Raw genomic sequence first — 26,056 nt, forward strand, 5'->3', positions numbered from 1 at the left:
AATACCACTGAAAGGGTTATAGTTACACTTCTCACCACAGAGATTGAGAGATTTCACAGCAGCATTTCAAAACGAGCACCAAGAGGCCTTAGTTCCCTGCTGATGCGGTCTTCAGGCCTTACAGATTAAGAGTGGGGGCTGAAAATTAATTGCTACAAGAATCCGTCAATATTATTTGCATTGGATTAAACTACTTCAATTTTATATCATTTTAATATTAGTGAAATCGTATTTATAGACTGCTAATGCTACATTTCACTTATTTGGTCTTACACTGTTTGTCGTATTGTGTTTTTAATTTGAGCTGATAAATCAACTGAAATTTTGATTTTATTTTGATAGTCCAAGAACTTAAACTAGTGAAACCCATTCTCTGGCATTTTAAGAATTTTTAATGAAAACCATTATGTTACCGCCACAGCTTGTTTCACTGAAACATGTAACTTTGCTCCATCTTCAGCACAGAACGTTTTATTACTCCAAAACAAAATTATTTTCAAGTCAAGTTTAATGAATCAATTTCAACATCTTGACATTGTGAAGTCAGTAGTGCTATTATTCAAGTTCAGTGGCAATGGAGTGAAACTGGAATTGAAGGTAGATACTTATTATTTATGCCCATGAAGATTGAACTACAATAACCACGGTGGCACAGTGGTTAGCACGAGGGACCCGGATTCAATTCCTGCCTCGGGCAACTGTCTATGTAGAGTTTGCACATTCTCCCCGTGTCTGCGTGGGTTTCCTCCGGGTGCTCCAGTTTCCTCCCACAGTCCAAAGACGTGCAGGTTAGGTGAATTGGCCATGCTAAATTGCCCGCAGTGATAGGTGAAGGGGTAAATGTAGGGGGATGGGTTGCTCCTCGGTGGGTCGGTGTAGACTTGTTGGGCCGAAGGGCCTGTTTCCACATTGTAAGTAATCAAATGTTGAGGTTCATATCTTGTGTTCACTGACAAAAGAATTGCACTCTCCATTTATTATGGTTAAAGTTGCTCACAGCATCACATTAGCTTTTATACAGCAACTTACAGTTATTAGAATTGTTTTTGTGCATAGCATAAATACAGGGAATCAGTGACATGTAAGTGCAGAGAAAGTAACCCCATGCCTCTTCAAACAATCAAAACAAAATCATTGTGACATATGGAGTCCAAACTATGAAGCATCAACGACAGTATGTGAATGCAACTACAGAAAGTCAAAATAAATAAAGGGGAAAGAAAGATGTCAGAGGGGAGAGAAAAGGGGCAAGAAACCAAATAAGTAGACAAAAAGCTTAATTTTCATTAAAAAGTTAAGACTAATTAAATTGTGAAGGAATGAGAGTCTACATTTGTAAGTGTAACTTTTCAATGCCAGAGGGTTTTTAAAAAAAAAGTGCTCATGACCTATTTGTAGAGGTAGAACTCAAATATAGAAACTAAACATAATGACTTCTTGATGGTGAAACAGCTTCCAATTTTTGTTTAAAAATCATGTATATCGAAAAACATCAGCCTGAACCTCTTTTGGGAGTTTAGTACGCAACTAGTAAGCAAGGGCCACAATTTGAAACACTTCACGTATTTTAATTGTGACATTCTAATCAAGGTTATGTTATAATGAAGCTCTGGATTAACAGAATAAATAAAAAAAAACATTTTCCTAAGATCAGTATTTCATACAGTGTATGCAGATACCTGGAACTGTTTTTGAATTTATTTTATAGAAATGGTCACTTCAACGATATTCTTATTATAACATATGGTTTCCTCTATTTTAACCAAGAACTATAACATAGAAGAGCAAACATCTCAAGGTGGCTTACAGTGGTATATTTAATGAAACAAACAATTTTTTTGTTGTTTCCTCTTCTTTTTGCTCTGTTCATCTGTGCCATACAGGGTCATCAGAAGAGTTTAAACACCAGGAAAGTTTTGAAGTGGGATTCACAATCTGCCCATGAAAGGTGTCGACAATACTATTTGCTGTGCTTTGGAGTACTAAAAAGGATAATAGTCATGGAGATTATTTAGTGCTTTCAATAGCACAAATTTTCCAATGTCCCTTTGGGTTGCATTATGAAAATAACAGAGAAGCTTTAGATATTCAATATCTTTGGTTCCTTAGCAAGTTGAGAAAATAAGGTGAAATCAAAGTAAAACAAATAGTCACAACTCCTACTGCTGAACTATTGGGAAGACTTGGAAGTACATCACCATTCCTTCAGTGTTGTTGGGTCAAAATTCTGGTATTTCCAATCTCTAACAGCATTGTGGATCTACCTTCAACACAAGGACTGCGGCGGTTCAAGATGGCAGCTCACCACCACCTTTTCAAAAGGCAATTAGGGATGAGCAACAAATGCTGGTACAGCCAACCAAACCCACACCCTATGAGTGAATATTAAACAAATTCATACAAATTCTATTGCAACTTACAGAGGATTGATTACTACAACTAATCACTGAGATTAGACAATACAATTAGCTAAGAGTTTTAAAATGACACGAGTTTTTTTTGGAGGGGGAAGCAAACGACTTAACTTTATGTAGTAAATATGTAAAAAAAATCTTTATTACTGTACATAGTTACCTCTAGATTTCTGCTTAACCATGCAAAAAAAGCCTTCACAATCATTACTACCAGTGAATAAAACTAGTGTTTTTGTGCTTACACAGAAACGAAACATTAAAAACGGGAAGAAAAAAAACTATACTACAAAATTCGAACGCACTCGCAAAAATTATTAAAATCTCAATCTAAGACTAAAAGCCTGTAATTCCAAGTATAAGAAAAACAACGTCAAAAGCTAAAATCAACCGTGTGAACATTTCTCGAACACAATGTTAACATTCCTGCTGTTAACATTGACCCTGCTTGAATTGGCACATAACGTATCCCCTTCTTGTTAACAATGTAACTCCAGCCATGCCGTGTATCGCTAGTTCAGGGTAGGCAGGTCAGACATGGGCTGGTGCTGATTGTTGCACAAAGCCTGAGCTCAAGGCCAAGGATTCGAAATCCTGGAGGCTGCCTGTCCCTCTCTCTTACTCGTTATATTTATATAATATAAATCACACACACAGCTGCACTTGGCCAATTCAGCGACGGAGCTAGTAGAGAGAGAGAGAGGTAGACCTCTGGGGGCCGGGTCTGAGTGAAGCGAGATATTTAGTGGCAACACTAATAACTTTGTCCAATGGGATGATTAGACTTAGGGAGGCGAAACAAAAGACAACAACTGTCTGGTTAACAGAAAAACGGCGCCACGCACCGAGTAGTATTCACCTGTATCCGAGTAATACATAGTGGCAGAATTGTCGAACCCACTTGCTCCCCCTCTCTCCGCCACCCCGGTTCCTGTCCCTTCAGCTTTCTCTCGCTGGTTCGAGCCCAGGCTCGTCCTCGCGCACCCACACACCCGACTCTTCGTGCGCGTGCACCTTCAGGTGCCGGAGCTCGCACCGAGGCCCATGCGCGCCCTCTAACGATTGATCGGACGGTTGTGTTTTCAGCCTCGCACGGGCGCGCATGTACCCCTCTCGCGTGACTCCCGCGTGCAGAGTGTGACTCTATCTAACTGACGTGGTTTGAATGAGTTGAGCGGCTGAGCGCGAGCGTTGTCGCGTTGTGTGTGGTTTTCCCCGGCGTCAGTTTTCTCTTGCAGAGTTTCGGTTCTTCAGACTGAAGTCCTAATAAAATCCAGTCCCAAAGGAAGATTGTGTGTGACCTTTGTCATCCTGCCTCCATCTGTCAGCGCTGCTCGGTGTGGTCAAATAGCAAAATAAGAGCGGCCGGGAGCACCGATCCAGTCAAAGACCAAAAAAAGCACACCAAAGAAGTAAGTCAGAGACCTTATTGTTAATCTAAATTAATTGGGTGTACTGGGGAATAATTTACCAATAACATTGTGTTTTTGTTGCTCTGGAGTCTGTGGCTGAGACTCAGCACTTGTAGCAAAACGTCATAGCTCTCATTTAAGATAAAAACAGGAAATGGTGGAAAATGCAGGTTAGGCAACATCTGCAGAGACAGAGAGAAACATGATCTGAAATGTTAACTCTTCCTTCTCTCTGCATAGATGCTGCCTGACCTGATGAGTATTTTCTAGCAGTTTTCGTGTTCTCTCCAGACTTTGAGCATCCGCAGACTCTCCTTTTGTTTTGATTAAGTTGACTATCAAATATATATAAATAATAATTGAAAAGCTGCTCTTGAGATATTTAAATTAAATATCTGCCGCATCTAATTGTCTCTACGTTTTATGTCTTGATAGTTTACATTTTTCCAGTTATTAAAAAAATACGAGCTAAGGAAATATATGCTTATGAATCTTGGAACTATTTTCCAAAATTAATTTTTGACATGTTTGAAATCTAAATTTTGAGCATCCATTTCAGTGTTACTACATTGTATTCATGTGAAGTTACTATTTTCAGACTGAAAATGAATATTTGTTTGTAAGCTAGCTGTTTAAATTTCTTAACATTCACTGCTAAGCTCAGGCTTGAAAAAATATAATTTCCAAGGAATATCAGAGTGCTAACAATTTACAGTAAAAATAATTTCCAGAAGACCTCACAGAACCAAGCATCAATTCCAATGGAAGTTGCTTCATTTGGAATTGATTTTCAGGAATCAACCATAATGTTAAGTGAAATGTCCTGAATACATTTTATCAATTCATTCAAGTCATCAATACAAATTGTAAATTGTATGTCCCAGTACTGACTCCTGTAGTATTCCATTCATTTCATCTGAACAACTTGAAAATAGTCTCTTTTTGCCTACACCTGTTTCCTGTTAGCTAACCAATTCTCCACCTCCTATCGGAAGGATGTTGTGAAACTTGAAAGGTTCAAAAAGATTTGCAAGGATGTTGCCAGGGTTGGAGGATTTGAGCTATAGGGAGAGGCTGAATAGGCTGAGGCTGATTTCCCTGGAACATTGGAGGCTGAGGGGTGAACTTATAGAGGTTTACAAAATCATGAGGGGCATGTCTAGGATAAATAGACAGAGTCTTTTCCCTGGGGTGGGTGAGTCCAGAACTAGAGGCATAGGTTTAGGGTGAGAGGGGAAAGAAATAAAAAGGACCTAAGGGACAACCTTTTCAAGCAGAGGGTGGTGCGTGTATGGAATGAGCTGCCAGAGGATGTGGTGGAGACTAGTACAATTGCAACATTTAAAAGCCAATGAATGGGTATATGAATAGGAAGGATTTAGAGGGATATGGGTCAAGTGCTGGCAAATGGGTCTAGATTAGGTTAGGATATCTGGTCGGCATGGACGAGTTGGACCAAAGAGTCTGTTTCTATACTGTACATCTCTGTGACTCTATCTATGCCTATGTTAATCCTGATATGATGAAACTTTTATTTTGAGTCATAACCCTAATAATTTAGTAGAGCATGATTTCCCTGTCACAACTGAATTGACTCCACTTGATTGCATTGAGACTTTCCAAATTCCCTGTTATAACCTCCTTAATAATAGATTCCAGCGTTATCCCTATGACATACGTTAACTTTCCTGGTTTGTAGGTTCCATTTTTTTGTATCCTTTCTTGACGAGAGGAGTCATATTTTCCAGTTTCCACTCTAACGGCATCTTTCCAGAACCCTTGGACTTTTGTGAAAATAATGCCAATGAGTGGTAAATAGGCTAATTAAGTAGGCAAACCTTTTTGACAGTATGAGATGGGAAAATGTGAACTTGCCCAATTTGGCAGGAAGAATAGAAATGCAGTATATTATTCAATAGAGAAAGCAGAACTTTGAGATACAGAGGGATCTGGATGTCCTGACACATGAACCACAAACGTTATGTCACGGTATAGCAATAAGGGATGTTTTGCTACGCCTGTAGTTGTCTTGGATGTTGGTGAGACCACATCTAGATTACTGTACACCGTTTTCGTCTCCTTAATTAACAAAGCATATAAATGTGCTGAAGCAGGTTAAAGGAGGCTTATTGGACTCGTGCTGGAATTGGTGTGGGGGAGGAGTGTTATCTTAAGAGCAAAGGAGTAATAGGCTTGCCCAGTATCTACTGGAGTTAAGAAAAATTAGATGTGGTCTTATTGAACCTTAACATCCTGAAAGACTTGACAACGTGAAGACTGAAGGATATTTGCCTTTGTGGGGGAGACTAGAGCTGAAGCCATAGTTTAAAATTAATGAGTTCCCATTTTACTTGGAGTTTATGGGTAATTCTTCTCTCCCATGATGTTGAGTCTTTCAAACCGTAACTTTTTTTTCTAAAAATTAGAATTAATTTGCTTGTTCTCATGTAAAAAAAATCTGAATTTTGAATTTGGGTACCTTTTACAATGTTCTTTGTACACATTGTCGTGTATGCATTTTCTCAAAACAGTGACAAGTGCTGGAGTAGAAATACCAGAAGGAAAGAGGTTGAACAAATATGGAGACCTAGAAAATCTTAACTTGACTACGGAAGACTGGAAGATACGATGGGAAAAGAGGCACATTGGTTTTCATAAGGATGAAATTCATGGGTGAGTGCAGCTCTTAGTTTCCAGACAGTTTTTAATTCTTAATTTTTAGAAACATATTTCCATGGCATTGAACATCTGAAATCCTTATTTTTTTGTTTTTCTCATGGTATGCATCGATGATCAGATTGATTTGGGGGTTTCTTGCAGACTTAACTCTTGCAAGGACCGATTTGATTGTTTTGATTGGCGTTGTGGTATGAGGAGTGACTGTTGATCACAGAAAATGAACTAGAACTTTCACAGAGCAATGTTCTGATAAATTTTCTAATGAGTAAAAACTGTTGCTGCCAAGTGCAAGACCCAGAACATTGCTGATTAGTATGAGTTTGCAAGTCAAGCACTTTGTGAACAAATTATGCCAGACTTGGAAGTGTAGAGAATTGAGCACCTTCTTTCCCAAGTATCCATTTGTACTTTATCATTCTTCAGAATACTTAACTGTTCTTTCCTACTGTCTGTGCTTTTGAGCTCAGATGAGCAATATACATGTGTTCAGCTTTTTGACCAAATCAGTGCCTTGTAATGAAAAGATATTTGCAAAGTGATTGTGGTCAGGCCTGAAACCTGGTTGATTTAGTTACACGTTAATTTACTTTTATTTCTATACAGGAGAATGATTCATTAATAATGAATGGCTCCCAATTTATAAACCTAACACTATCATCCAATTAAATAGCTCTAACTATATATCATCTGTCTTGTATAGCAAATTAATTTCAAGGTCAGCGCATTAAAGTATTCAATATTTATCCACACACATTCATGAAGGACATTTTTCACTGACATTTTCCATTATAAATATATCAAATTTATAAGGCAAGCATTGAAAATTGATCGTGTAAAGTCATTGTTTTCAGTTCCAATAGATCTCATCACAAATCACAGTAGTTTGCATTTCATAGTCCATAAAGCAAACTTAATTGGTTGCAGTCATGAGAAAATTTGAAATTCACTGTAAAAATTTATATTATTCATTCATAAAATAAACCTGCTTGTTAGTTATCTTAGGTCTGTCTTACCAAAATATTCATGAGTTGGACTTTGAGAGCATACAAAATGTATGCTGGGCATGCATATGATAATAAACAGCTCATATAGTGAGAGATATGATTGTTACAACTCCCAGGTCCGATGAGTAAGATGAAACTTTATCAGCAATTGAAAAGCTCTTATTGTGAGAGCGGAAGGGACCAAGTCGGTTGTGGCTCTGTGGGAGATGCTCTGTCTTCTGAATGATAACACCTTTGCTCTTCAAGATGTAGACATATGAAAAAGAAGCCTGACACTCCAGTTCAGTATTGATGGAGTGTTGTAATGTGAATGATGCTGCCCTTAGTACACTGGGGCTTCATCTGGCCAGTAATATGAATGTGAACCATTTCATCGCATCATTTTGAAGAAGAGTAGAGAGCTACCCTTATGTGGTCTTGTCAATATTTATTTGTAACCAGGTCTCATACTTATTTTTACCTTGCTGTTTGTGTAAGCTTCCCAGATACAAATTGATTGCAGTGTTTCTTAGATTAAACTGTGACCCCCTGTACAAAGTTCTTCCTACTGATGTGCCTGACCCCCTGAATACCTACTGAATACTATTAAGAGGAAAGAATATCAGACTAAGACAAAACTGAAAGCATTATGGTATTTTGCTATAGTTGTAGATGAATACCATCCAGTTTCTGACAAGAAATGACCACTTTAATAAGGAGCAAGTAGCTTTTGGTGCACAAAAGAATTAAATCACAGTATGGGGAAGAAAATAGAAATAAATTATTCCTCCAAAGATAATAACCCTGGCAGTTGCATGATGCGATAACAGTGGAATTGATGAGTAATCATGCAAATCAATTTCTGTCACTTTGCTTGCAAGTAACTCCAAAATGGGGTGATAAAATAAATTCAGGAACCATAGGTTCAAAATCATTTTCTCACACATTTCTATGATGTCTCTGACTTACTAACACATTCTCTCAAAATTATTTTTTCTTAAAAAAAACTGTCAACTTTGCATTTACATAAATTAATACTAATAGATCAAGTAGAAACCTGGATATTGTTTCCACTGGCAGGTGAAACTAAAACTAGGAGGCATAGCCTCAAAATAAGGCAAAGCAGATTTAGTACTGAGTTGGGGAGGAACTTCTTCACTCAAAGGCTACCACATTGAATGTTTTTAAGGCAAAGAAAGATTTTTGAACAGTAAAGGAATTAAGGGTTATGGTGAGAGGACAGTTAAGTGGAGCTGAGTCCACGAAAAGATCAGATCTTATCAAATGGCGGAGCAGGCTCGACTGGCCAGATCGCCTATTCCTGCTATTTGTTATGTTCAGATGCATTCACTATTTGCAGAAAGGCTATTCCACAGATTAACTACTTGTTCAGTATCCTAGAGAATAATACCTGCTACTCCTGGCTTCCAAAGGAATGCTGAAAGAGGCTCTGAGATTTCAAACTCTCATCTCCTTTTCTCTACAAGATTTTCTGGACACCTAAGAAACCAAGCAACTGAACTTATTTTAAAATCCGTTTCCCAAATGCATTATTGGAACTCGATTTAAACATGTTAATAAACATGCCATTTCTCTATGGTGAAACACCAACAGCTCAATATCTGCCAAGCAGTAGGTTGGGTTATGTGTATGTTACCTCTTAGCCTCTGGCCCTTTTCCACCCATTGTGGAAGGCTATTATTGAGATCAATGTTTTTGCAAATTTATTTACAATTTATCTCTGCAGTGTAGATCATGTTTAGTTTACAGTTCTAGGTGAGATATAATTATTTAGACCTCTAGAATTCTAAAACTCATAAACCAAAAAGAAGGATGGGAGAAAATTGTGGCTGTAAGAGCTGCTCTTTTTTTTGAGATATTTTAAGTGTTGGAGGTGACTTTCTTGAATTCCAGAAGCAGTAATAACTGTTTTATAAGTTGTTGCATTGTTTTGGAACTGTCAGGGGAGAAACATCAAAACAACAGCACTTTAAAGAGGAAGAAGAGAGACAAAGGAAAAGACCACATGGTCAGAGAAAGAAACCTGCACTGCTGTCTGACATAGCTGTGAATTTGCACAGCTACTGCCTTTGCTGTTCGAGTTTAAGTATCTCTGGACATTGGAGAGCGTCTATGAAAAATTAACAAGCAGAGGAATTCACAGCTGACCTTATAGGAACCTGTGGAGGAGAGCTCACAGCACAGGAGAAGCTAAGTGCGTAGTTTTCAAGTGTAACCTTGCTGTAAATCTACAATAGTGAATAGAGTGGGTTCTTTTTTGCTTGTGTTTTATTGAGCTCTGTCACTTGATTAAACTTTAAAAATATAAAGCAATTAGTACTAAGTTAGCCTGGAGCAGTGTTTTTAAGAGCATTACGATGGTACTATTTTCTGGGTCTGCAGATTGTTAAGTAGCAAACATGGCGTTTAATAGAGTGATGTGCTCTTTCTGTTGGATGTCAGAGTTTAGGGAGAGTTTCCATGTTATTGATAATTATGTCTGCAGGAAGTTTTTGATTGCGAATCCTATCATGTTGCATGGATCAGTTGGAGCGGCACTTAGAGGCAATGAAGAACTTACAGGAGATAGGATGGCACTTATAGGAACGGAAAAAACCCCACAGATACAGTCAGGTAGATGGGTTACCTCCAGGAAAAGAAAGGTAGGAGAGAGAAAGGCAGGTAGTTCACTACCCCATCTCAAACAAGTATGCTGTTTTGGAAAATGTAAGGTGCGATGGATTCTCTGAGGAATGTAGCATGAACAGCCAAGTTTCTGGTACTGAGACTGTATTTAATGTAATGAAGGGTACGTCGGGTTGCAAGCAATTGAATGTGATAGGGTCTCTCTCGTCAGAGGCACAGGATGGTGAGGGGGTGTGGGGGGTGGAGCGGGAGCGTTTTTAATAAGGGATCATATTATGGCTGTACCTGGTGAAGATATTCCTGGAAATATATCCAGGGAAGTTATTTGGGTGAACCTGAGAAATAAGAAAGGGAAGTTCGCCTTATTGGGATTGTACTATAGACCCCTTCAATAGTCAGCGAGTAAGGAGCTCTCAATTATTTGTAAAAATAATAGGATGGTTATGGTAGGGAATTTTAAATTTCCAAACATAGACTCGGGACCGTCACAGTGTTAAAGGTTCAGATGGAGAGGAATTTGTTAGGCGTGTACAAGAAAATTTTCTGAGTCAGAACGTGAATGTAACTACTAGAGAAGGAGCAAAAACTGGACCGCATCTTGGGAAATAAGGCAGGGCAAGTGACTGAGGTATCAGTGAGGGAGCACTTTGGTGCCAATGACCATAATTGTATTTATTTTAAAATAGTGATGGAAAAGGCTATACCAAATCTAAAAGTTGAAATTCTAAATTGAAGGAAGGCCATTTTTGATGGTGTGAGGCAAGAACTTTCCAACGTTGATTGGGGGTGTGATGTTCGCAGGCAAAGAGACTGGAAAATGGGAAGCCTTCAAAAATGAGACAACGGGGGAATCTAAGATGGCGGCGATCTGAGAAGATCACACTGCAGAGCTTCGCATCGCAGCAGGAGCAGGACGGTCCTTTAACCCGCCCAATCCAGGTCATCAGGATTTCTTGGGGCGTTGGAAAGATTGTGGAGCCCCAAGAAACATTTAAAAATTGACTTACCTGTATTTTCCAGCTGTCTAGAAATGCCGAAAAAGGGAGGAGGAGCATCCGAGGCCAGGTCTGCAGTTCAGCCTGCAGCAGCCTCTGAGCCGATAACTCTCCAGGACCTGGTGAACCAGCTCTCGAAATCTCGCGAGATGTTGGGGAAACAGATTGAAGAGAAATTGGCTCTTGTCTCTCTCATGCTGCAGAAGCATGAACAGCAGCTGGGAGACCTGGAGAAGAGCACGGATGAGGTGGAGCACAGGGTCACAGTGGTGGAAGCTGATGCCAGTTAATTCAAGGATGAGATCCAAACCCTGAAGACGCAGGTTCGTAATTTGCATGACTAAGTGGATGATCTTGAAAGCAGGGGCAGGAGAAAAAACATTCGGATCATCGGTCTGCCTGAGGGTAAGGAAGGTGAGCGGCCTGCGGAATTTATTGAAGATTGGCTTCCGAATCTCCTTGACTTGGAGACTGGCATGAGAGGATTGAAGATAGAGAGGGCTCACCGGGTTGCAGCACGGAGGTTGGGTCTGGGTCAACGCCCTCGTCCTTTCCTGGTGCGGTTCCATCATTACTGGGATAAGGAGAGAGTCATGGAGGCTTCCAGACTCTAGGGGGAGGATCCAAAAGCTCTAATTTACGAGGAGTCTAAGATCATGTTTTTTCAGGACTTTTCAGTGGCGGTGATCCAGAAACAAAAATCGTATGATGGTGTCAAGAGAAGACTGAAGGAGCTTGGGATTCAGTACTCCCTGAGATATCCGGCAATGCTTCGGATCACTGAGATGGATCCATGCATCTCTTTGACACATCGGAGAAGGCAAGAGACTTTGTGGACAAACTAACCGAAGTAAACAATTGTAGTATGTATAAATATCGTTGCTTGGGTATGCGTTTATCATTCTGTAATAGAAATGGAGGAAATCCAGTTGGAGCTTTGCTTTTCCCCCTTTTTTTTCCTCTATTGATAATAATTTGGTTCAAACTATGTCTGGCGGTGGTTAAGATGTACATTTTAAATTTCTAAGTTTTTTTATTCATATGGATATTTTATGGGGTGTTTATTCTTTTTAGCTTGTGCTTGCGATGCGGCTCTAGCTGGGAGAAGTGAAGGTGGTTGAGATGGTTAGATGCCTATTTATTGGCAGTTCGGGATGGGTAGTCGTCCCCTCCGGGCAGGGGTTGAGTTTCCCTTCTTAGCGCTATTGGCGCTTTATATGTTGGTTTGTTTTCTGGTTTTTGTTGGTTTTTATTTTTAATAATTTTGTATGTTTGTTAAATGTAGTGGTTTTAGTTTATGAAGTTTTTATATTTGGTGGACTATGCAACACTAAGGCTCAGCAATTTGTGGTTCAGGTTCCACCTCTCTGGAATTTAAATGTAATTGCAGAAGATTATGGCTAATGATTTGATTAAATGGTGTACCTGGAATATCAAGGGAAGTCACTCACCAATTAAAAGGAACAAGGTACTCTTGAGTCTTAGAAAGGAGAAGGTGGATATTGCTTTGTTACAGGAGACACATTTGGATGACAAGGAGCATCTGAAATTACAGCAGAATGGCTTTGACCGAGTTTATTTTTCATCATTTAATACCAGAAGTAGGGGAGTAGCTATATTGGTTAGGAAAAATCTCTCATTTAAATTGTTGGAATGTGTTAAAGACACATACAGGAGGTTTGTAATTCTTAAAGCCTTGATAAATGGGGAAGAATATGGTATTTTAAATGTTTGTTGTCCCCTAGCTCATCGTCTTAAATTCTTGGTATATGCTTTTTCTAAACTGATAAGTCTCAAGTCTCGGCACATCATTATAGGGGAAGATTTTAACTGCCTCATGGACCCCACAGTAGGCAGGTTGCCTCAAGGTCCCTCGATACCCTCTGCACAAACAAAATAGTTATTGGGTTTGTGTGAGGAATTAGGGTTGGTGGACGTCTGGAGGTGTCTCCACCCTACAGGTGGGGATTTCACGTTTTTCTCTAATCCGCATAGATGTCACATGAGGATTGATTTTTTTTCTGACTCCTGTGGTAACCCTGGATCTGGTGGAATCCTGTATGATTGGTAATATTGCCGTCTCTGATCATGCTCCAGTGTACCTCATAGTTAAGATTAAGGATGTTACAGTGGATTCAAGTTACTGACAGATGGATCCCTTTATTCTCATGGACAGTAAGTTTGTGGAGTATTTCTCTAGGGAATTTCGGGCATTCCTAGACATCCACATAGGCTCAGTTGATAGCTCATCTGTTCTCTGGGAAACTGCCAAAGCTTATGCCAGGGGATTAGTTATTTCATATTCCACCAGTAGGATGGTTGAAGGCAGCCGAGAAGGCCTATTTTGACAGACCCTCGTTGGTCAAACTACAGAGGATTATGGCACTGCGGTCTGCACTAAATTCCGTGCTCATGCAGACGGCAAAAAAGGAACTGGCTTTTGCAAAGCAAAGGTTATACGAGCATGGTGACAAGCCAGGCAAATACTTAGCATACCTTGCCAGAAAGAGAAGTGCCCCACAAACCATTACAGTGATTAGGGAAGGGTCTGGGAACCTAACATATGATTCTAAAAAGATTAATGTGGCGTTCCAGAGAGCCTACTCTAAGTTATATCAGTCTGAGAATTGTGAGGAGGGGCAGGCCAAAATGGAATCCTTTTTTAGAGATCTGAAGCTCCCAGGTGTGACTCCGAACAACGGTCCTTTCTCAATGCCCCATTATCAGAGCAAGAAGTGCAGTAAGCTGTGAGGCAGCTTCAGAGTGGAAAGGCGCCCGGTCCTGACGAACTTCCCAATGAATTCGATAAGGAATTTATAAGTATACTGTCAGGCCTGACGTTTAATGATTCATACAATCATGATTGTCTCCCACCATCTCTGAGAGAGGCCAATATTTCACTTATCCTTAAAAAAGAGAAGGATCCGGATGACTGTGCTTCATACAGGCCCATCTCGCTCTTAAATGTGGACTTTAAGATCCTCTCTAAGGCTCTTTCATTAAGGCTGGAGACTGTGTTACCCTCTATTATTAAAGAGGATCAGACGGGCTTCATAAACGGTCGCAGAACCTCCAATAATGTTAGGAGGCTGCTTAACGTAATTCAAGCATGCCAACAGCAGTCAATACAGGGATTGGTGATTTCTTTAGATGCAGAGAAGGCATTTGACCGAGTTGAGTGGCCATACCTTATCTATATTCTAGACCGGTTTGGTCTGGGCGAAGTTTTCATAAGATGGGTAAAGGTTCTCTACAGTGTACCTCTTGTGCCGGTCATTATCAACGGGGTAAGATCAAGCAATTTTAATGTTTCTAAGGTCAGCCGGGAGGGCTGTCTCCTTTCACCATTACTTTTTACGTTGATGATTGAATCGTTGGCAGAGGCCATTTGTGGGGATCTCAATATATCAGCTCCAGAAGTGGGGTCAAAATTACATAAGATCTCGCTGTATGCAGATGATGTTCTAATTTTCTTGACAAATCCAGCAGTTTCAGTGCCTTGCCTGATACAATGCATTCACGTGTTTGGCGCTTTTTCAGGTTATAAGATTAATTTTGCTAAATCAGAGGCTATGCCTATGGGTGGTCTTACGAAAGAGTTGGCTCTTGAGAGTAACTATAGATTCCCATTTAGGTGGTCACAGGGGGTTTTGTGTATTTGGGCATATTCATTACTCCACTTCTGGATTGGCTGTTCAAAGCCAATTTTACTCAATTATTTGAAAAAATTAAACAAGATCTCCAAAGATGGGAGACACTTCCAGTCTCACGGTTGGGTTGGATAGCACTTATTAAGATGAATATTCTCCCTCGTTTGCTATACCCTACACGGATGCTTCCCCTGATTTTCAATAAACAAACATTTAGGAGACTGAACGGTTGGTTCAGCTCCTTTATCTGGCATTGTAAACGGCCCCTCATTAACTTAGCCAAACTGCAGTTGCCTCACAAATTGGGGGGAGTAGACCTTCTAGACATTAAAAATTACCAATTAAGCTCGCTTTTGACCTACGTGAGTGATTGGGTTTGTGTGTACCCTCTTTCAATATGGCCAGATAACAAAGTATTCCAGGCAAGGTGCCCCCTTACCAGTTTGCTTTTTTTGGACAAAGTGAGGACAGTTAGGGAATATTGCCATTACCCAATAGTCATCAATACCGTTAAAGCATGGAGGGCAATTCGGCAGAGGGAAGGTAATATTGGCAAAACATCTTTGTTTACACTTTTAGTGGGTATGCCGGGTTTTCAACCGGGTATGATAGATTCAGGATTTAAACGTTGGGCAGCTTGGGGTATATCTTGCATGGGTGATTTATTTGAGGGAGATGTAATGATGTCCTTCGTTCAGTTAGTATGGAAGTACGAGTTACCTAATAGAGACCTCTTTTGTTTCTTTCATGTTTGGGATTTTATTCAAAAAACGACCACACTTTTGACTGATCCCTACAAATCTGACATAGAAAGAGGGGTACTAAGGGCTAAGAGTACACTCTCTGTCAGTACTTGATATCACCAATTGGGGGGTGCCACCTCAGATGAGTCTGATCGACTTTGCAAGATGTGGGAAAGAGAGCTGGGTGTTGAAGTTTCTTCAGAGACATGGGAGGATATTTGGGAGAATGCAAGGAAGATATCGATTTGCAATAGAACCCATGCTTTACAGTTGAAGATTCTCCACAGGGTCCACTTAGCCCCACACCATTTGTCAAAATTTAAATCTGGGTATCTTCAGCATGTCCCAAGTGCAAGGTCAGCACAGGCACTCTTACCCATTGTCTTTGGTCTTGTGACAGGCTTCAAACATACTGGAGTGCAGTGGAGAGGATTTTAGGTGTAGGGGTCGAGAAGGACCCAATTTCGCTCTTTTTGGGCCTACCCATTGTATTTCCTGCAGACGTGCATAAGAAAATACTTTTCAATATTCTTACGTTCTGTGCAAGGAAGAATATCTTGCTAGGTTGAATATCAGAAAACCCCCCAGGCCTGTCGGGTTAGCGGAAGATTGTTATGGACCATATTCCCCTAGATTTTCTCACAAATATGATACACCACAAAACTGAGAATTTTTATAAGACATGGCAACCCTTTTTGAAATACCTGGATACAGATTTATCTGCCACACTAACAAGGGCTTCTATATAGCCGTAACGATAGTGTTTCATGAGTCCAATATCCAGGGAGGAGGAACTGTGAATGTATGAGTGTTTTGTTTGGCTGGGCTGAGTTATTACTATTTATTTGTTTGTTGTTAGGTATTTATTTATTTTATTAAATAGCTAGTTTAGTTTTTTTCATTTTGTACTTCTCTATATATGTTTATACGGGATATAGGAGGGTGGGTTGGGGAATTTTTTTATTATTTGAGTTTAGTTTTGTACTATTTTTGTACTGTTTGAATTGCATTGTTTTGTATTTGTAATATTTAAAAATCTATTTTTTCTTAATAAAAATATATTATTAAAAAAAATGAGACAACGAGAGTCCAGAGATAGTATGTTTCTGTCAGAGTGAAAGACAAGGCTGGTAGGTGTAGGGAATGCTGGATGACTAGAGAAATAGAGGTTTTCGTCAAGAAAAGAAGTAAGCATATGTCAGGTGTAGACGGCAGAGATCAAATGAATCCTTAGAGTGTAAAGGCAGTAGGAATATACAGAAGAGGGAAATCAGGAGAGCAAAAAGCAGACATTAGGTTGCTTTGGCAAATAAGATTAAGGAGAATCTAAAGGTATTTTATAAATACATTAACAACAAAAGGGTAACTAGGAAGAGAATAGAGCCCCTCAAAGATCAGCAAAGCAGCCTATGTGTGGAGCTGCAGGAGGTGGGGGCGAAAATAAATAAGTATTTTGCGTCAGTGTTTATTGTGGAGAAGGACATGGAAGAGACAGAATGTGGAGAAATAGATGGTAACATCTTGAAATATGGCCATATTACCGAGGATGAGGTGCTGGATGTTTTGAAAGGCATAAAGATAGATAAATTCCCAGGGCTTGATTGGGTGTACCTTAGAGCTATGAGGGAAGCTAGGGAAGTGATTGCTGGGCCCCTTGCTGAGATATTTGTATCATAGATAGTCGTAAGTGAGGTGCCGGAAGACTGGAGGTTGGCTAACATGATGCCACTACTTTTGAAAGGTGGTAAGGAAAAGCCAGGGAACAATCGACTAGTGAGCCTGACATTGATGGTGGAAAGGTTGTTAGAAGGAATCCAGAGGGATTTATATATATTTGGAAAGACAGGGATTGGTTAAGAATAGTCAACATGGCTTTGTGCATGGGAAATCATGTCTCACTAACTTGGTTGAGTTTTTTGACAAAGTAACAAAAAAGATAGATGAGGAAAGAGCAGTGGATGTGATCGAAATGGGCTTCAATAAGGCGTTCAACAAGGTTCCTCATGGTAGACTGGTTAGCAAGGCAAGATCACATGGAATACAGGGAGAACTAACCATTTGGATATAGAACTAGCTTGAATATAGAAGACACCACTTCTGAGGCAGAGAGATCCAAAGTCACATAACCATCTGAGAGAAAAGGTTTCTCATCTCGCTTTGGCGGTGAATTGTCGCCTTTCAGACTGGAGGCCTGTGACTATTCGTGTACCACAAGGATCAGTGCTGGGTCTACTGTTTTTTGTCATTTATATCAATGATTTGGATGTGAACGTAAGAGATACAGTTAGTAAGTTTGCAAAATACACCAAAATTGGAGGAGTAATGGACAGCAAAGAAGGTTAGCTCGGAATACAATGGAATCTTGATCAGGTGGGCCAATGGGCTGAGGAGTGGCAGTTGGAGTTTAATTTAGATAAATGTGAGGTGCTGTAGTTTGGAAAGGCAAATCAGTCCAGGATGCACATTTAATGGTAAGGTCCCGGGGAGCGTTACTGAACAAAGACCTTGGGGTGCAGGTTCATTGTTCTTTGAAATTGATGTCTCAAGTAGATAGGATAGTGACGAAGGCATTGGATATGCTTCTCTTTATTGGTCAGAGCATCGAGTATAGGAGTTGGGAGGTCATGTTTCCGCTGTACAGTCATTGATGAGGCCACTTTTGGAATGCTGAGTGCAGTTTTAGTCTCCCTCTTATCAGAAGGATATTGTGAAATTTGAAAGGGTTCAGAAAAGATTTACAAGGATGTTGCCAGGGTTGGAGGGTTGGAGCTATAGGATGGAGCAGAATATCTTGGGGCTGTTTTCCCCTAGAGTGTTACAGACTGAGAGGTGATCTTACAGCGGTTTATAAGATCGTGACGGACATGGATAGGATAAACAGACAAAGTCTTTTCCCTGGGTTGGGTGAGTCTAGAACTAGAGGGCATAGGTTTGTGGTGAGGGGGGAAATTTAAAAGGGATCTCAGAAGCAACTTTTACACACAGAGGGTAGTGCATGAATGGAATGAGCTGCCAGAGGAAGTGGTAGAGGCTGGTATAAGTACAACTATAGGGCATTATAGGGCAAGCGAAACAAAGAACAGCCAGGGAATTCCTAGAAGCTTGGCACTCATCCACAAACTCCATCAACAAACACATAGACCTGGACCCAATATACCGGCCACTACAGAGGACAGCTGAAACTGACAACCGGAAGCGGCAAGGACAAGCCACTATAAATGCCAGAGGAAACACCACAGAAGCGCTTCACAGGAGGCTCCCAAGCACTGAGGATGTCACCTAGACAGGGAACGAAACGTTTGCAACAAAAACTTCCAGCTCGGCGAACAGAACCACAGCAATAAGTACAACATTTTAAAGGCATCTGGATGGGTATATGAAAAGCAAGGTTTCAGAGAGATGTGGGCCTAGTGCTGGCAAATGGGACAAAATTATGTTAGGATATCTGGTCGTCATGGACACGTTGGATCGAAGGGTCTGTTTCCGTGCTGTACATCTCTATGACTCTATCTCTTATCAGCATTTTCATAGGTGAAAACTCGCTCAGCCAGTGTAGTCTCACTGAGTCTTGAGTTGTTCTTGGTGCAAAAATTTCAAGTGCATTTGTATCATTGATTTAAATAAATTATGGGATGACTTTATGATAATGACTGAATTCTGATCTTACAGGTATCCCGGCATTTGATTGTATTACTTCCTGCCAACAAGTATTCTTAAAAAAATTATAATTTGATCCTTGTCAGAGCTCTGTGTTTCAATTTTCCATGAGTGTTTTTCTTTCCTACTAAATAATACATTTGTGAATGTTTTTGTTGCCATTTAAAGTGTTGTATTTCTTAATATTGGATTTCATCTGTGATTTGTCATTCCAATTTTCAACCACTTAGCCCTGCAATTTTTTCTCTCTTCAGATAAATATCCAATTCCCCCCCGAAAGCCATAACACTCTCATTTAGTCCATTTTTGTTCCTGATCACTTGCTAATTTGTAAAATAAGTTTTTTTTCTTCTAAGTTTTGGTTCTTTAATGGTTTGGTTCTTTTTGGACCTTAAATCAGTCCTCTGGTTCTCAACTTTATCACAGATTGGAACAGTGGACTGAATTTCTTTTGGTTAAGTATCAGTTTCATAAAGTTTCTTGGATAGTTTTTCACCACAAAGCCTGGCAAGAGCTGTCATGGTATCTTAGCAAATCTGCCTCACTTAATTAACCACCTCACCCCTTATGGTGCCATTCTAATTCAATTCGAACTCAGTTCTACCATTTGTCATTCCTGGAACAATTCCATCCTGGAATTGTTTGGTAGACCTGGCACCAATACAGTCTTTAAAAGGTCATTGTGCATCCAACATGCACCATTATTCCAGAACTGCCCGGACTTTACAGAGTAGGGGAAATTGGTGCTGAAGTTGCAAACAGAGACCTGGAGATCCTTTTGGATGATGTGGTGCAGAAGCATTACGTTTTCTTCTGTCAGGACTGAAAGAGGAAGTCATGACACCGGACCGTTCCAGCCTAGCCAACAGTAGCTCCCTGAGTCAGTGATATCTGGTCCATTTGGAAGAATGCACAGTAGCATAGAAAGAAGCTCAATAATCTTCTGTACTGTGGAGGTGCAAGTGCCACCATATTATTTCCAATAACTCACACTGTTTCCACCTCCCACCAAAGGTCAGGCTCTCCTACTCTCATGATTGTCTGCAACATCATCCTTCACTTGATATGTCTCGCACAACCTCACTAATCCTGCATACCTGCATCTTGCCTAGTCTGGTCATCTTCCCACTTTCACCAAAGTAACAGTTGTGCTATCCACTTTCATCTTCCATGCTACCTTCCTCTCTCCCATTCCAGGAAGAAAACAAACCACAATAAGGTGAAAGATTGCACCATGTTCAGCACCATTCACATCTCCTCCAGATACTGAAGCAGTCCAAGTTCGAAAAGATCTGAGCCAATATCCAAGTTTGGTTTCACAAGTGGGAAGTAATGTTCATAACACACAAATGCCACACAATTACCATCTCCAATAAGAGACTATCTAACCACTGACCCTTGAAATTCAATGGTTTTACCATCATTGAATCCTTCACTATCAGCAACCTTGGGGTTAGCATTGACCAGAGACTTAGCTGGTCTTTCCATATAAATATGATAACTACAAGAGTGGGTGAGAGATTAGGGATATTGTGGTGAGTAACTCTTCTCCTCCCTCCCCAAAGCCTTTCTATCATCTACAAGTTACAAGCCAGGAGTGTGATAGAAAATTCACTGCTTGCCTGAATAGATGCAACTCCAACAACATTCAGGAAGCTTGACACCATCCAGGATCAAGCAGCCTGCTTGACTGGTACCATATCCACTCCCTCCACCACTCATGCTCAGTAGCAGCAGTCTGTGCTATCTACGAGAAGCACTGTAGAAATTCACTCGAGATCCTTAGACATTACCTTCCAAACTCATGACCACTTCCAACTAGAAAGATTAGGGTGGTAGATATATGGGACCACCTGCAAGTTCCACTCCAAGCCACTTGCCATTCTAACTTAAAAATGTATTGCTGTTCCTTCCCTGTCGCTGCATCAAAATCATGGAATTCCCTCCCTGAGGGCATTGTGAATCAATCTACAGCATGTGAATTGCAGTGGTTCAAGAAAGCAGCTCACCACCACCTTCTCAAGGGCAACTAGAGACAAGCAAAATGCTGACCAGCCAGTTGCGCCCACATCCCATGGATTAATTTTTTTATAAGCCGAGTCAGCACACAAGTGGTGGACTGCCTGATATCTGGCTCCTCACCACTTATGTGGAGAGATCTTCACTCTGACTGCCTTGAGCAGCTGACCGACCAAGTACTGGATGCCTTTAATTTACTGTGCAAGGAACCCCCGACCAAGGGCTATCTCTCCCGATGTGACTGAGGACTGCAGGAAACCATGACAGTGTTCCTGGTTTTACACATGCGCTAAACAATTGTACAGTGAACCTTGTAACTATGGGTGAGGGGCAAGACCGGGATACAGTGTGCCTCCAGTTAGGCTAAATGATGAGCACTAAGGGAGTAAACAAACAGTTCAGAGATGCATCCATGGTCCAGTCCCTGAGCTGGGTGTGCATCCCTAAACGCAAAGTGTCTTTGCTGCAGCATAACAATGATAGTTGCCATTGCACCCCAAGATGCAGTACTGGAGTGCAGAAGAGTATTGAAAATGAATCGGTGATGTGCCTTGAGGAATCTTAGAAGTTGACACATATCATTGTCAATATTCATGGATGTGGGTGCATTTGGCTAGCACCTGTGAAGCATGCCCTGAGATTTTGGTGCCGATGTCTAACATGGATGCCCTTTAGAGGAAATGGTGAGCCAAAAACATCGAGAACCTGATATGACTTCCAGGTCGAGAATTGTCAGGAACAATAAGTAATGATTCCTTGTAATAAACAGTTTGCTGCTCCCTAATGAGAATCTCAACTCAATGTTCAGAATGTAGCTAAAAGATGGCACAGGTTTCTCTCAATATTGAGAGAGGTCTCGATGGATGTTTCGTGCAATCTTGCCAATTTTTTCACCATCGGCCATGTTGTTCATGATCCCGCGTGATTTTGCCCAATTTTGTTTTTCCCAAACTATTTTGTCTGGTGCCTTCATAATTTTGAACTTCAGTATCAAATCTCCTAACCTTTCTCTGCTTAAAGGAGAACTGGAGAAAGCAAGCAGTTAGTTAAACACTTTTGGTTCTAATAAATCCAGGCTGATTTTCCTTAATTCACATTTCCCCAAAGGACAGTTTATGTTTTCCTGAATTATTTCTTCGAACTAACTTGCCTACCATTAGTTTCATGCTCGCTGTCATGGAGTTGCTACATTTATTCTGGGATTTTTTTTATGGACCAAATTAGTGACCACCTGATTAGTGACCACCACCTTCTACTATGTATCATATGCATGTAGCAATAATGTTAACTTCTACTAACGAAATGAATTAATTTTTTTTTTAACTAATAAATGGTGAATGTTGATTCCATTCTTCTTCACACAATGTAATACTTGAAAAATCACAGATCTCCTCTACAGTTAGATTCTAGTGAAGCATTGAGGGTTTTAGATTTAGATTAGATTACATTACAATGTTGGCCCTTAGGCCCAACAAGTCCCCACCGACCTGCCAAAGCGCAACCCACCCATACATTTACCCCTTACCTAACACTACGGGCAATTTAGCATGGCCAATTCACCTGACCTGCACATCTTTGGACTGTGGGAGGAAACCGGAGCACCCGGAGGAAACCCATGCAGACACGGGGAGAATGTGCAAACTCCACCCAGAGAGTCGCCTGAGGCGGGAATTGAACCCGGGTCTCTGGCGCTGTGAGGCAGCAGTGCTAACCACTGTGCCACCATGCTGCCCACAATCAGAAGTCTTCAGAACTGATTTGACTTTACATTATTCATGCCTGAAAATCACAATAATTTTACATTGGAGTTGGGTTGCACATCACCCATGATTTCATTGAATAGCAGAATAGATCAAAGGAGATGAATGGCTTTCTTCTGTTCTTGTATTCGTGAATAGATTGTTGTTGAAGGGCCTATCCAAGGAGCCTTCCCTTTCTGTTTATCCAAAAATCCATTCATTGCTCACTGTAAGCATATTAATATTGGGTTAGATTTGACTATTTGGTGATCAGCTATTTGGAATGTGAGCCACCCATTTGGCCTTTTAGCCAGAACGAACTACCTGCCTTGGGGGAAACCTCCTGGTTCTCTGTTGCATGATTTTGTGAAACTTGGAAGCAATCTGGGCTATAAAGTGGCTGTTTGGGAGAGGTAAGGTTAGCCCAAATTTTCTTTAGTGTAAACTAGAGGACAATCCTGCTTCTCCTGGCCTCACAAATTAAATGAGAACTTATCAGTTAAATTGATGGAAAATGGAGTGTTTGCAATTCAGGCTCCTTTCCATTATGTCCTAAAGTGGCACTTGGGAACAATGTGTTTCACACCACCTTAATGCATATTAAAAGAACGTATTGTCTGAAACAAGTTGATGTTTTTGGATTCTCAATTGCAGCCAGAGCACTGATTCCAGAGAGGTATCATCTTAGTATTGGACAGAGCTCAGTGATATGTTTCACGTGGTTATCAGGGTTCCTTAACAGCAGCGGTAGCAGTGGAATACTGATGAGGACCAAGGTTCTTGAATTCACTATTTGAAAGGCTAAATTAAAGAGTCTGAGGGATTGGCATACCTTCACTCAGAGTCTCAAAGGCCTGAGCGTTTGCCTAGAATCGCTGCCTGAAAGAAGGTCTAAGAAGGAGGCTGTTTCAGTTTCTGAGAGTTAAGCTAAGTGTTGAAATTTAAGAATTTAAATCTTCCTTTGTTTTTCTATTTTGCATACTCAAAATTTAAAACTGCAAGTAAGGGAAGGGTAGACATTTTGAAAAATCGTATTTAGAGCTTCTTGTAGGCCTTATAATATATGTTCATCGAGCACAGCGTGTCATCAGCAACAATGTGTAATTGCTGAATTTGAACAAAGTGCAGGTCATTTTAGTCTATATTAGCTAACTTTTATGGGGCAAAGATGGCAGTCAGTGGAGTGGTATGTTCCTCCTGTCCATGGAAACTCTGTCAGAAGTGTGTTTGGATATGTTTCATGACAGACTGTTTGGATCAACTGCAGAACCAGTTGAAGTTACTGTGAAGCATCCAGGAGGCACAGATTGCGATGATTAGTTTTAGAGTAGTGGTCAGAGGGGTTCAGTCAGATAAACAGGTGACTGTCAGGAGAAGAAGTAAGGTAATGCAGGAGTCTCCTGTGGTTATCCCTCACCAACAAATGTGTTGTGGGGTTAACGCCTCAGAGAAAAATAACAGTAGCAGCGAGGTCTTGGGCACTGTGACTGGATCTTGACAAACCCCACTTAACAAAAGGTTCAAAGGAACAGTTTTTAGAGGGAACTCTTCAGTCAGGGGCACAAACAGGCAATTGTGAAGTCATTGAAAATTCAGATGGTGTAATGCCTGCCTAGTGCCAGGGTCAAGAACGTCTTGGAGCAATTTCAGCAAGTTATCAAAGGGGAGAGTGAGCAGCTGAAGTTGATTGTATACATTGCTTCAAATGATATAGGTAGAGAAAGGGTGAAGTTTTGCAGAGTGAATATGGGAAGTTTGGTAGGAGGTTAACAAAGCAGGGCCTCAAAGTTGGTAATCTTTGGATTAATTCTGGTGCCAAGTGCTAGTGGAGTAGAAATAGGAAGATAAGACAAAAGAGTGAGTGGCTAAGGCGATGGTGCAGGGAGCAAGGATTCAGATTTTTGGATCATTGAGATCTCTTTTGCGGCAGAAGAGACCTGTTCAAAAGGGATGGATTTCTCTTGAACTGGATGGGGACCAATGTCCTAGCAGAGAGATTTGCTATTGCTGCTTGGGAGGAATGTATGGAGGGAAGTTGGGTGGATCCTAAGCTGCAGTGAGAATAGAGAGAAAGCTGATGGTGGTTTGCAAGTTAAAGAAAGCAAATCAATTAGTCAAGACAGACAAGAACACGTCAGAGAATGAGATCACTCTGAAGAATGATAGTATTTATTTCAATGCAGGAGGTCCGACAGGTAAAGCGAATGAATTTGGGTCATGTATGGGAACATGGGACTTGGAAAGCATAGCTATTACTGAAACATGTTAGAAGGAGGGACAGGACTGACAGCTCAATATAATGGGATACAAATGCTGTAGGTTGGATAGAAGGGGAAGTAAGAGGACAGGGAGTGACGTTTTTGATTAGGGAAAACTTCATGGCAATACTTCAGAATGAATATACCTGGGGGATTGTCTAGTGAAGCTATATGGATGGAACTCCGAGATAAGAAGAGGATGATCATCTCAATGGAACTGGGTTATAGGACCGTTAATAGTCAATGGGAAAGTGAGGAGCAAAATATGTGGAGAGATCTCAGATATGTGTAAGAATAATAGGGTTGTAATAGTAAGGGATTTTAACTGTTCAAACAGACAGGGACTGTCATAGTAATAAGAGCCTGGATGGGGAGGAATTTGTTATGTCTGTTCAGGAAAGAAATCTCAATCAGTATGTAGTTGGCCCCACTACAAAAGGGGAGGTGCTGGAGGTCTTAGAAAAACATGAAGATAGCTATAGACTTGATCAAGTGTAACCAAGGACATTGTGGGAAGCTAGGGAAAACACTGAGGGGCTCCCAGCACAGGCATTTTTTTCATTACAGCCACGGGTGATGTGCTGGAAGACTGGAGGGTGGCTAATATTGTGTCTTTATTTAAGAAAGGCTGCAAGGAGAAGCTGGAGAACTCTAAATCAGTGAGTCTAACTTCATTGGTGGGTGAGTTGTTGGAGAAAATTCTGAGAGACAGGATTTACATGCATTTATAGAAGCAAGAACTGATTAGGAATAGTCAGCATATCTTTGCGTGGGAAATCTGATCTCTCACACTTGATTGATTTTTTTTTTTGTAAAGGTGACCAAGAAGTGAAGAGAGAGCAGTAGATGTTATCTGGGTAAGGC

At 40.6% G+C, this 26,056-nt stretch overlaps 2 protein-coding genes across 7 annotated transcripts in view; one reads left to right on the plus strand and one right to left on the minus strand.

Moving 5' to 3' along the window:
* kdm1b (lysine demethylase 1B) overlaps window positions 1-3,410 on the minus strand; it is a 108,180-nt gene extending 104,770 nt beyond the window's left edge. For 2 of the 6 annotated variants that reach the window (XM_043719148.2, XM_043719147.2), the window contains exon 1: window positions 3,271-3,410. In XM_043719148.2, the coding sequence (XP_043575083.2) occupies window positions 3,271-3,289 (19 nt within the window). In that variant the 5' untranslated portion in view covers window positions 3,290-3,410. Of the gene's footprint in view, window positions 1-35; window positions 84-3,256 lie in introns of those variants that run through there. The other 4 variants (XM_043719142.2, XM_043719145.2, XM_043719143.2 and 1 more) reach the window with 4 other exon arrangements.
* Window positions 3,411-3,504: 94 nt separating this feature from the next.
* The window catches only part of LOC122564372 (putative thiopurine S-methyltransferase), a 73,066-nt gene continuing 50,514 nt past the window's right edge, over window positions 3,505-26,056 (plus strand). Inside the window, exons 1-2 of the mRNA XM_043719153.2 lie at window positions 3,505-3,823; window positions 6,355-6,496. Coding sequence (XP_043575088.2) covers window position 3,823; window positions 6,355-6,496 — 143 coding nt within the window. The 5' untranslated portion in view covers window positions 3,505-3,822. The remainder of the gene's footprint in view (window positions 3,824-6,354; window positions 6,497-26,056) is intronic.

This window comes from Chiloscyllium plagiosum, unplaced genomic scaffold (genome assembly GCF_037043375.1).
Source record: "Chiloscyllium plagiosum isolate Xiang-an unplaced genomic scaffold, Cpla_swu_hap1 HiC_scaffold_34, whole genome shotgun sequence".
Taxonomy (NCBI): Eukaryota; Metazoa; Chordata; class Chondrichthyes; order Orectolobiformes; family Hemiscylliidae; genus Chiloscyllium; species Chiloscyllium plagiosum.